Genomic DNA, 11,997 nt, shown 5'->3' on the forward strand with positions numbered 1-11,997 from the left:
AGCGACGGCCCGAAACCCAATCATACAATCATTTAGGCTGGAAAAGACCTTTCAAATCATCCCACATCTGGCAGGACAGCACATCTGCTGCAGGGCCCTGAGGGGGACAAGCGCCCCCGAGGTGTGACTGTGTATGGGGTGGGCACCCTATGGGGGTGGCAGTGCCCCAGCTCTGGGGGTGTGCGCTCCGAAATAGGGTGTTGTGGGGAAAGTGCTCTACGGGGGGGTTGCATTGTGCCAGCCCCTATGGGGGTGAGCACCCCATAGAGCGACCACTGCACAGCAGTGCCTGTGGGGCAAGGAACCCTATGAGGGGACAGCAGCCCTATAGGGGGAAACAACATACCAGCATCTACGGAATGAGGAACCCTATGGGGCAACAGCAACCCTATGGTGTGAACAACCCTATGGGGTGACAGCAATCACACAGGGTGAATGTAAATACACCAGCCACTATGGAATAAGCAATCCTATAGGGTGACAACAACCATATGGAGTGACAGCAGCACACGAGCCCATATGGAGTCAGCAACTCTACAGGGTGACAGCAATCCTATGGGGTCACAGGAACCCTATGGGGTGACAGCAATGCACCATGAGCAATGCTATAGGGTGACAGCAACCCCATGGAATAAGCAACCCTGTGGGGTGGCAGGAATACCATGGAGTGAAGCAACCCTATGGGGTGATGGCAATGCAAGAGCCCCTATGGGGTGACAATAACCATAGGGGGTGACAGTAATGCAAGAACCCCTATGGGATGACAATAACCATATGGGGTGACAGCAATGAACCAGCCACTACAAAGTGAGCAACCTATGGGGTGACAGCAATGCACCAGTCGCTACAGAGTGAGCAACCTATAGCGACGTACCAGGCACTACAGAATGAGAATCGCTATATGATGACTGCGATGCACCAGCCCCGAACGGCTCAATCCCCCACCACCCCCGCGAAGGGTAACCGCGATGCACCAGCCACTACGGAGCGCGGGTGTCCCCACGCCCCCGTCCCACGGGGTGCCCCACCGCCCCTCCCCGTCTCTCGGGCGGGCTGGCGGCGCTGGTACGTTACCCGCATCCCCGCCGGGCAGGGCGGGCGGCAGCGTGACCGTGTAGAGAGCGGCCACGGCAGCGCCCAGCGCCCCGGCAGCGCCGCCCGCCCCGGACCCGCTCCCGGCCCCCGCGCCCATGTGCGCCTCCGCGTCCGCCACTTCCGGGTTCGGCAGAGCAGCGGGCGGGCCGTGCCACTTCTCAGGCCCACGGGGGGACGACGCTCCGCTTCCCCCGCCTTCTCGCTCCTCCCGAGCCGCCTCTCTGGAGCGCCTGTTATTAACAGCGCTCAGATAGGGAATAGGCAGCTGCTGCCGACTTGCTGGGGCGATTAAGCTCAGCCTCCCGCCCTCTTTCTTCCCCCTGCCGAGAGGACTTGGTACAGCCAGAGTGGGCGGGGCGGAGGGCCGCCCCTCGGTGAGTGCGGCCGAGCGGCCGGGCGGCACCACCGCGGGGCGGGGGTGGACACGGGGCGGAACCACCGCGCAGCGGCGGGAGCGGGGGGGAGGCGGGAGCGGGACGGGACCGCGGCGGCGTTTGCACCGCAGGGATGTGACTGTGCCTCGGTGCCCGCGGGCCGCGCTGGGCCCGGGGCCTCCTGGAGAACCAACTTTTAAATGTGTTTTAAATACCGCTGTGTGACATTCATGTACAAAGATACAATCATGGAATCGTTTCAATTGGAAGTGACCCCTCAAGATCATCGAGTCCAACCATTAACCCACCCCTGTCACTACCCCATGTCCCTTAGACCCTCATCTGTCCAACCCCCCAGGGATGGTGACTCCAGCACTGCCCTGGTCAGCCTGTTCCAATGCCCAACAGCCCTTTGGGGAAGAAATTGTTCCCCAGATCTAATCTAAATCTCCCCTGGTGCAACTTGAGACAGTTTCCTGTGGTCCTATTGCTTGTTACTTGGGAAAAGAGATCAACCCCCTGGCTCCAAGCTCCTTTCAGGCAGTTCAGAGATCAGAAGGTCTCCCCTCAGCTCCTGTTCTCCAGCTGAACCCCCCAGGTCCCTCAGCCGCTCCCATCACACTTGTGCTCCAGCCCCTCACCAGCTCCGTTCCCTTCTCTCAACTCGCTCCAGCACCTCAAGGGCTTTCTCTGTGTGAGGGGCCCAAAACTGCCCCCAGGATTGGAGGTTTGGCCTCCCCAGTGCCCAGCACAGGGGGACAATCGTTTCCCTTGTCCTGCTGACCACAAGAGTGGCAGTACACGGATAATAAAGATTTACGCCCCGAACAGGGTTACACGAGATGCTGGTGAAGAAAATGATTGAAGGTGTCAGCGTATAGAATATTAAAAGCGGCGATTCCCGCTGCGGGAGTAGTTAAAGAAGGCAAATAGCATCCTGAGACCTATCGATAGAAGACTAAAACACATCCGTAGAAATCATTATGGGATTGTACGAAAGAGCGGCGAGGCCGTACCTGGAGAATTGAGACAGATTAAAGAGAGGCTTTTGAATACAAATGAAAAAGGTATAGAAGAGGGTAACTAGGATAATAAACAGCCGCGTGGATTAGATCTAAGTGGAGACGTTGGAAAATTAGGTTTGCATTTATTAAAAAAAAAAAGAAAAGAGCGGGATTAAGGGTTGACACGACTGAAAAACCACACATCGTGTTCTGGGGACTGGAGAAGCCGAAGGACCTTCTGAAACCGCCAGCACAAAAACCCCGAAAGCGCACGAGCCGAAACCGAGAAAGACATTAAGGGAATTTAGGAACGGTCTTTTCACACACTCTTCACGCTGGTACACACAGAGACGGCGAAAGGAGCCAAAGTTGCGACCCGCTCAGAAGTTAATGGGCTTGTTTGAAGTATCTGAGGGTATAAACACCAGCTGAGTGACAGCCATGCCCTCGTGGCTGCCTTCCATCCCAGCGCTGTGGTGACCGGGTGAGCCTCAATATACTCAACTCCTTGGCAGGTTTTTGCCGTTATTGGCTGAGGTTCATCGGGGAGAAGAAAAAGATATGTTGCAATCCTCCGCCAGCCATTGTCACTATGGTAATGAGAGGGGTCATTGTTCCCGCACCCGTTGGGGCTGCTAAAATGTAATTTTAGCAGCAAAGTGCGCAGCCTGTGTGTGAAAGCAGGCTGGTGGCGAGGCTCTTTATCCAAAGCGTGGCTTTTTTCTTTGCGGTATTTTTCTTTCTTTTGTATTTAACTTGGAAAAGGCATCCAAAGACAAAGACAAATGTTAACCGTGACTAATTACAATTATATTGATGGGGGAGGTAGCAATTTAAAGGCGAATATCGAAATGTGGAAGAATGGCTGGTAATAATATGGTAAGGCCAAACTATTCTTTAATTGTCCTGGAAGTTGTTTTATATCTTTGTCATGCAGAAACTGGAACTTTTAGGGTGCCAGTGACAAAGTACTTTGGTGTAATATGGTAGGGCAGGCTCACAACAGCCTTTATCTTATTGAATAACTAGCACTGTTTCAAAGGCCAGGATTACAGACACACTTTATGTTGGCACAAACGCTTTGGAGAGTGCATTTACATTTTTCTTCTGTAAGCAGAGATCTATTAATTCGGGCTATTTGACTCCCCCTTCTTCACCAAGCATAACCCAGGGGGCCGAGCAAGACAAGAGGGACATGCAGACCTTCTGGTTTTTGGTTTTGTCAGAGCCAGGGAGATATTTTTTAACTGTTTTCATTCATTCTCTGGAAGTTGAGAGTTGTCCAAACACATGTTAGATTCACCTCGCCGCAGAGCAACACACAGCGACCCTCCAGACTTGCACAAAGACTTGAGGTTGGGCTCAATGGTGATAAAAACAAAGTATTGCTCAGAAAAAAAAAAGCAACACACTAGGACAAGTGGAAAGCGTTTGATAGGTGGCCTTGTGCTATACATATTGATTTATTAATAAAAAAACCCTTGGAACTTGTAGCACGAGAGCATACTCTAGTGGCAACTGAGCAAAGAAAGTGCTGGTGGTTTGTGTGGTGTCTTGATGGCGAGATGCCTCCCACCTTTCTATGAGAGGTTTATTCTCTCCCATCTCCTCCTGCTTTGTGCTCCGTAGGAAATACCCAAGGCAGACAGAGAAAATAAACGGGAACTCCTAAAGTAATTTAAAAACACAGCTTGGGAAGATATCTCCCCAAAATGACTGTGTACTTAGAGACTTGTCTTGTTACCAGGCTCTGTTGCAGATTTTCTGCTGAGAGACACACTTTAGAGGAGGCACGAGATAGGAAAAGGGAGAATAATACTTAAAGCAAATTCTGCTCACCCATGGAAGTGTCATTACAAACTTGAATGAGCACAGTTATTGCAAATAAATAAAAACAATAGACCAGAACCAGTTTTACATAAGAAAATACTGAAATACTGTTCAATTAGTCCTAAGCTTTAGTTAAACCTTTTATTTTGCCCCTCAGGTGATAAGGTTAATGCAGAAAGCACTCAACTGCTGTACTTGTGTAACAACAGTCAGCATCCATTTAATGAACTTACGTGTATACACATTTAGGAAAGCTTCAATATTGTCAGCGCTGGGCTGGTGCAGAATTTTAATGGCAAAGTAGCCAGACCGGTTTTCATCATAAACAATGTCCCCACGTAAGGAAATCAGGTCCTCATGGGGACCACTAACAATACAAATAAGCACCGCTTCTATATTTAAACAAGAAGTTTGGCAGGATTTCCACTGATGATGTGTGGCTGCCTGCAGAGCACAGAAAGGAAGATTACGCTACTTTTATTTGTTCTTAAGTGGCTTGAATAAGCTGCATTTTATGACTTCTTGGTGGTGTTTGTTTGCTTGGTTGGTTTTGGGTTTTGGTTGGTTTCATTTGGGTTTTTTGTGTGTGGGAGGACCAGACTCGTATCCCACATTTACAGCAACGTCGCTGCAGTAGCTGGACATGGTGCAGAGGGAAATTCCAAGTGGAATAAAGTGGAATAAAAGCACATTTGGTCCAGCGAGCATCCCTCTGGCCCTGCTCATGGGGTCTTGCTGCCTCATGTTTAATATTGCTGATGTGAGCAGCCTCCATCTGCAGCCAACTGGGTTATCAGTGAGGCCCGGAATGGGTCACCCAGGACCAGTTTGGATGTGGTGGGTCAACCAGAGCATGTGGGGACCTGTGTGCCTGCAGAGGTGGCTCCTTGTATTCACCCTGGGTGTCTAAGGGACTGAGCTTTGTGTGATCGTAGAATCACAGAATAGCTTGGGTTGGAAGGGACTTTCAAAGCCCATCCAGTGCCACCCCTGCCATGAGCAGGGACATCTTCACCAGCTCAGGTTGCTCAGAGCCTCGTCCAGCCTGGCCTGGGATGTCTCCAGGGATGGTTCATCTACCACCCCTCTGGCCAACCTGGGCCAGGCTCTCACCACCCTCAGGGCCAACAATTTCTTCTTCATGTCCAGCCTGAATCTCCCTCCTTTTGTTTGAAACCATCACCCCTTGTCCTATCGTAACAGGCTAAAAAGTCTGTCCCCATCTTTCTTATCAGCCCATTTTAAGTACTGAAAGGTGATTGCACTGTACGTTCACTCTGATACCCCCAGAGCTTGTGAATCCCTCAAAATTCAAAAGAAAGGTAGAGGTGTCCCAGATGTTATTATATTCACGGCCATTTCTTGCAAAGCTGGGCAGAAGCGGGATACCCAAGTCAGACTGTGCAGTGGGAGGAAGGAGGAACATGGCTGTAACCGGGGCAGCTGGCTCACAGGACAGCTTGTTCATTATTTCAAAAATCAGTTTCATTTTCTTGCCCAAATAAGAAAATAGACTGAAGTAATTTCCCTGTGCAGATCTTGTTTCCCATGATTTTGCAACTTAGTAAGACAGGCTTTGTTCTTTTGCAGAAGACCTCCAGTTCCTGCCTCCACCAGTCTTAGCTGCCTTCCAGCTGGTTTTCTGACACACTGAGCAGCCACAGATCCCATTTGTCTCAGCTGGTTTTCCCAGAACTCAAGACAATCAGCTCTATGTTTTCACACCTGATTTCCTTAAAGCAATGTTATTTATTTATCCGCATGCCCTGCTGGCAGATCTGGTGTCTGATTGGCACACTGATCCCACAAACGAAATTAGAGACCATCTTCTCCTGAGTATGGCTGATGCACCACATGAGGGCCCTGTTCCCTTCATCCCTGGACCGCTGAATTACCCTGTGATTAGTATTTACCAGAAGGTAACTGTTTTTGCCACCACAAAACACATTTAAATGCTTTTCATCCTTCATTTAATTACAGGTGTAGGACAACAATTGCCATCCTGTGCCTTGGAGGCCAAACTCGCAGCCTGGCCTGGAGAAATGCTCAAACACAGAAGGTAGCTGAAGACCTGCAACAGCCAACGGTGCTTCAGGGGTCTCCAGTGGTTCAAACTGCCTTTTCTTCACCTGTGTTCACAGTTCCAGTAAAACTTGTCACATAACTCGTCTAGCTGTCCAGGTCTGGGCTCCCAAGTTTAAGAAGGACAAGGAATTACTGGAAGGAGTCCATGGGAGGGACACAAAGATGCTGAGGGGTCTGGAGCATCTTTCTGATGAGGAGACACTGACAGAGCTGGGGCTGTTCAGCTGGAGAAGAGAAGCTGAGAGGGATCTGATCAATGCTGATCAATATCTCAGGGTGGGTGTCAGAGGATGGACCAGACTCTGTTCAGTGGTGCCCAGCGCCAGGGTGAGGGGCAATGGGCACAGACTGAAACACAGGAGGCTCCATCTGAACATGAGGAGAAACTTGTTTGCTGGGAGGTGCCAGAGCCTGGCCCAGGCTGCCCAGAGCGGGTGTGGAGTCTCCTTCTCTGAGACATTCAAACCTGCCTGGACCAACCTGTGTGACCTGCTCTGGTGACCCTGTGTGAGCAGGTGGGTTAGACTGGGGGATGTCCAGAGGTTCCTTCCAATCCCAACTATTCTGTGATTCTGTAAGAATTTTTCATGTTACATTCAGTCCTCTCTGTTTTTTTCCCATTTATTAAGCTGCGATCAGATTGCATCAGCTGAAACTCAGGGAGTTTGCACAAAAGCTGAGTTTCAAGCAGGACAATAATTTCACCTTTCATCATCACTGTCCTCACTTACGTTTACTGGTGTCTTCCTACATGGCTCTGCCATTTCTTCATTGTGCTCTTACCTTGAACAAATCCCTGGTGCTGCTACCAGTGGTTAAGCTACCATGGGTTGCCTTTTATTCTAGTTGGAAGCTGATGGAGCTACAGAGTTTGTTCAAAAAATTTGTGTTGTCCCATGAGGTTGTTGTAAGTCTCACTGTGGTGATATAGTAGGAACTTTTTCTCCTCCAAGCCATTCTGTGCAAATGAGGTTACTTACCAGGACTGTGATGCATTGATAAGTGGCCAAAAATAACTTGTGCAGATGCTGAACAACAACAGGTAGTATAGAACAGCAGGAGAGGAGGTGATCCAAGGTGCATTTTAGCCAAGAACTCCCTTCTTTTTATCAACAAACTGCTCCACAAAGAAGAGGTTCACGTCCCATCACCACACATGTGCCTCCTAGGAGGAAGGCAGTGAGAAGCCTTATATATTATATAGGCAGAGCTAGGGCTGTGCTTGTAACCACCCTGTATAACCACATATAGCCCTGCCTGGTCCTGCAGTTACAAGTTAGAGCTGCTGCAGCTTTGGACTCTGAGGAGACGATGCTAGAGATGGTATTTTTCTTACACAGGAGCAAAACACAGTAATTGTTAAGCAAAACTCCCCCATAAAATTCAGGCTGGGACAGTGAGATTCTCCATAGCTTCAAAAACCAAGAGTTTACCAAACCTGACTCGTGTTTCCTCCGGTATAGTGGTGGCTGAGAGGAGTATGTCCAAGTTCAGCAGATACGTATCTGTGGGTAGCAGCAACATCCCCAGAGCTCAGACAGGTCTCTGCCCTCTCTACGTGCTCCTGAACATCCTCCATCCACTTGTCTCAAGGTCTATACAGGTCCTGCAGTTGTTCACCTTAGACATCAGGAAGCACAAAAACAGAATCAAGATATTTTGGCTCCATTTCCTGTAGAAGGCCAGGCTAGGAAACAGATTAAATGGATTACGTTAAATCCAGATTAAATACTGGCGTGTACCCAGGCCTGACTTCCCATTCACATCGCCAGTTGCTCAGTGGCCATGTGGCCAGAGCATTGCACAAGCAGTCCATGTGCAAGCAAGTTGCCTTGTAGAACATGTTGTAGGAAGGACCCCAAATTCAATTTATCCGCTGGAAGGCAGCTGTGGGATGTCACCACAAGGAGCCAGGGCCCAACAGCAAAATGCAGGTGAGGGAAGCACACTCTGCCCAAGCTGTCTGCATCACAAGTAAGGGCACAACTGAGCACATTTGAAAATACAACCCAAACCCAGGTCTCTCCTGGCGTGTCCCAAAGCTTGCTCCAAGCTTGCCATCTCAACATCAGCTGGTGACCTCGTAGGATGGTCATTAGGTGATCTGGGGTATGGGCCCAGGTTCAAATATAACCTCTATCACAGGTGTCGTCAGAGCTTCTGCTGCTGAGGCTGAAGCAAAGGGATGCGCCCTTTTCTGTATGTCAGACTCTCAAGAATTAGAAAATACCAGAAGAATACCTCAATATGTCCCTCTGCAGCATGAGTGTTGCAATACCCTCTACCCAAATGCCTATGGCTGGGCTTGGTTTTGTTTTGTTTTTCTTCCACAGGTCATGCCTCACTTGATGCTTTGGATGGATGGTGATTTGGCAATAAATCGTAATGAAGAAGAGCTGATGAAGATGCTGGAGGCTCTAAGGTGGCTGAGACTGTGTATGAAAGGTGGACCGAAGGCAGACCCCCAGTAAATTGTCATGTGAATGAGGCTTTCCAGAGGGGAAAGTGGGACAGTTGGACTGGCCCCATTAAGACGGAAAACTTCCAATCTGGCATTGCCTAATCTTGGATTTGGGGTAGCGTGATCTTGCCATGAGCATCTTTTTAACACCAAATAGCTGTTGACAATCACATGAGAACAACATTTAACATAAAGCAAGACACCAAGGTCTTTGCAGAATAGAATGTTTCCTAAAACCGTTATTTCAAGGGCGGATAAAAAGAAACAATACGTACGTAGGGCAGTTCTTGAGACCTTCAAAACCTTCATGTTACGTTAACTGAAGAGAAACAGCTTCTACAGCGTCCTTCTCTCTCTTGCATCTAAGAGTTCAGGAGAGGGTGACTACAGAGTTATGTGATCTATAGTCACCACAAAGTCTGCTTTTATGTTAATGTGCCTGATGTGCCAGCGCTTACAATTTACAAGCCTCTGACTTCTCCTCCTCTTTTTTCTGCGGACTGGTATTTTCAGGCTCCTCACAAGCCAAAATGAGAAAAATGCATCTCATTTTTCAAAGGCCAGAACTGCTGGTGCAGAAAATAGCTAAGTGCTAGGGACCGAGCTCTGCTTCTGCCTTCATTGAGATAAATCCAGCATCCCTCACTGCCTTCGGCTGATTTACTCCCCGTTCGGTGTAACCAAAAGCAGAATTTGCCTCTTGCTGTTTTTCGGCGGCATTAAGGCCTTTAAAGAAAATCCTACAAAAAGATTTAGGCACAAACAAAATCTCCCGCTTCCCACAAATCTGTCTGAACTTACACCACGAAAGGAAACGCAGAGGAACCGAAGCCTCTTGCAAGGGACGAGGGATTCTCTAGCACGGTCAGCTGTGCATATATTTACACATGATATTAGCAGGAAAAAAAGGCAAAACGGGTGCATCATGACCCAAAGTGGTCCAAATGTTCTGTGCTATCATTGCTGCTGGGGCCAAAGGCATTGCTGGTTGGTGACTTGATAAGCGTGATGAGCTAACAAGCAACAGCTTAATCAGCACAGATAATTCTTCTGCAATATATGAGATAATTATGCCCTTTTTTTCCAATTTTTAGGAACCTTGTGGACTTTTTCGCTTATAAATATGAGATAATGCCATACAACTTGACCTTCCCAAACAAAGCTTTTGCAGAGAGCAGCGTAATATCCGTGGGTTGTTCACGAATACAGCTGCCGGCTTATCTAGGTTGGTTTTTTGTCCGCTGCAGCTGGCCGACTGGAAAGAACAGTAGGAAAACTGCAAGAAAACCCTTTACAATTCATTTAATTTTTGTACACATGAATAAAACCCATCAGTTTCTGACTTCAGGGGTCGCTCCTGTTATTTTCTGGGAGACACCAAGGGCAGGACGCAGCATCCACGGGGTCTCACCTTTCATTTTCCCAGGGAGGATCCAGCTCCGCTGCGCTTTGGGGAAGGAAACTGTCTGCTAAACACCATAAACCTTGCATAACCCATCTCATCTCCTGGTTATTCCTTCCGCTGCCCTCAATAATCACACCTCAAGAAGCTGCCAGTAAGGCCCCTCGTAACAGCCATTCTGCCCAAAGGTTGGATGCAAAGAGAGGCCATTCAGGCAGCCCCTCGGTGTTAAAAAAGGCCGTAGCAGAGCAGGAGGAACACAAGGACAGTCTGCAGACTCCAGGGTGGCCGCCTTGAACCATTGCATTAGTCCTGCGCTCCAGACAAGACGTGTCAGAAGCCCAGATTGGAGGGTGGGGGATATCCTGTCTCCCACCTCCTTTGGCTCGTTTGAATTCCTCCCGTCTTGGGCCGGCTGGAATTAAAATAAAGAGTCAGGACCACGCTCTGCCAAATTCCCTCGGTTGCGGTCAAATCGGAACGGCTGCCCATCTCCGCCCCTTGCTCATTTGTGTGTGCCTGTAATAACTGGATTTCCCAGCTGGTTTCCCAGCCCAGGACCTGCTTAACTCCAGTGAGCAAACACGAGTAGTGGAATTTGGTCCAAGCAGGCAGGTGTGGTGGCTGGATAGCTTGTGGATTTCCCTTCTGCCGCGAAACAACAGTTACTGCACATATGTTGCGGAGATAAGCGTTGTTTGCCATCAGTAGTGGAAAAGCCAGAGCCTCGCTGCAATTTGGGAGTCTTGCTGTCAACAAGATGCAGGAGCGAAAGGTGCGTGTGAAATAAGGGAGGGTGCTCAAGGGGAGGATGCTCTCTCAGCAGCCGAGGAATAAAAGATGAAGCGTTTTGGCTTCAGTTTCTTGCAAACAGGGAGCGTGTCTGCCCTGGAGATGGTGGGTATGGAGTTACATCTGTGTCCAGCGCTGATGGGAGCATTTCTGGAGTGTTAGGCTCAGGTTAGGCTTCCCAAGGAGACTCATTAAAACATAGGAGGGCTCTAAAAACTGCTGTAAGCACCAGTAGGGGCGTAAAAAAAACCAACCCTTCACAGTTCCATTTAGCAATCTACAGCTTAGCAGAGAGGAGGGTAGGCGGTAACTTGACTGTGGTCTGTAAAGTACCCCATGAGGAGAAGATTTCTGACACTGGAAGGCTGATTAATTGAGCAGACAAAGGTGAAGTGAGCCTGAAGTGCTAAAAGCTGCAATTAGATAAACTACACCTAGGAGCGAGTGGTCCTGAGTGAAGGGAATTAAATGCTGGAGAAGTTCACCTGGGTGGCAGGTCCTGGTTCACTCCTCTGTGTGGTGGTGACCACACGCACCTCTTCCGCTTCATGATGTTCCCTGTTTATTTTCTAGCTCCCTTTTGTCTTTTCCAGAGGATGCAGGGGACATTAAGGCTTGAGATGACTTAAATGGCCCTCGAACCGTGTGTGGAGATTGAGTCAATAACAAACAGCCCAACAGAAGGTCCAGGCCAGCAGGGTTCAGCGTTTACCCACCAGGATACCAGACCAGCCGGGAAGACTTGGCTTTTCCACTGAAGCATTTGCTTTATGGAAGGAGACTCCGAATTTCTTCCCCTGTCCCATGTTACGTTTCTGAGGGACTCAAACAGGCAGGGTGGTCCAGCCCCATATGTAACAGATGATCTATACATACCAGCCCTGGCCTTATTCCAGCCTGTAAAGCAGCATCCACTCCTGAAGTCCATGGAGTTCCAGGAGGCCAAGGCTGGGA

At 49.2% G+C, this 11,997-nt stretch overlaps 1 protein-coding gene across 1 annotated transcript in view; it reads right to left on the reverse strand.

The window, feature by feature from the left end:
• Positions 1-1,213, reverse strand: part of TMEM260 (transmembrane protein 260) — a 37,978-nt gene extending 36,765 nt beyond the window's left edge. The window contains exon 1 of the mRNA XM_082058393.1: positions 1,075-1,213. Within this exon, the coding sequence (XP_081914519.1) occupies positions 1,075-1,192 (118 nt within the window). The 5' untranslated portion in view covers positions 1,193-1,213. The remainder of the gene's footprint in view (positions 1-1,074) is intronic.
• Positions 1,214-11,997: the final 10,784 nt, after the last annotated feature.

This window comes from Streptopelia decaocto, assembly GCF_964273445.1.
Source record: "Streptopelia decaocto genome assembly, chromosome: 7".
Taxonomy (NCBI): Eukaryota; Metazoa; Chordata; class Aves; order Columbiformes; family Columbidae; genus Streptopelia; species Streptopelia decaocto.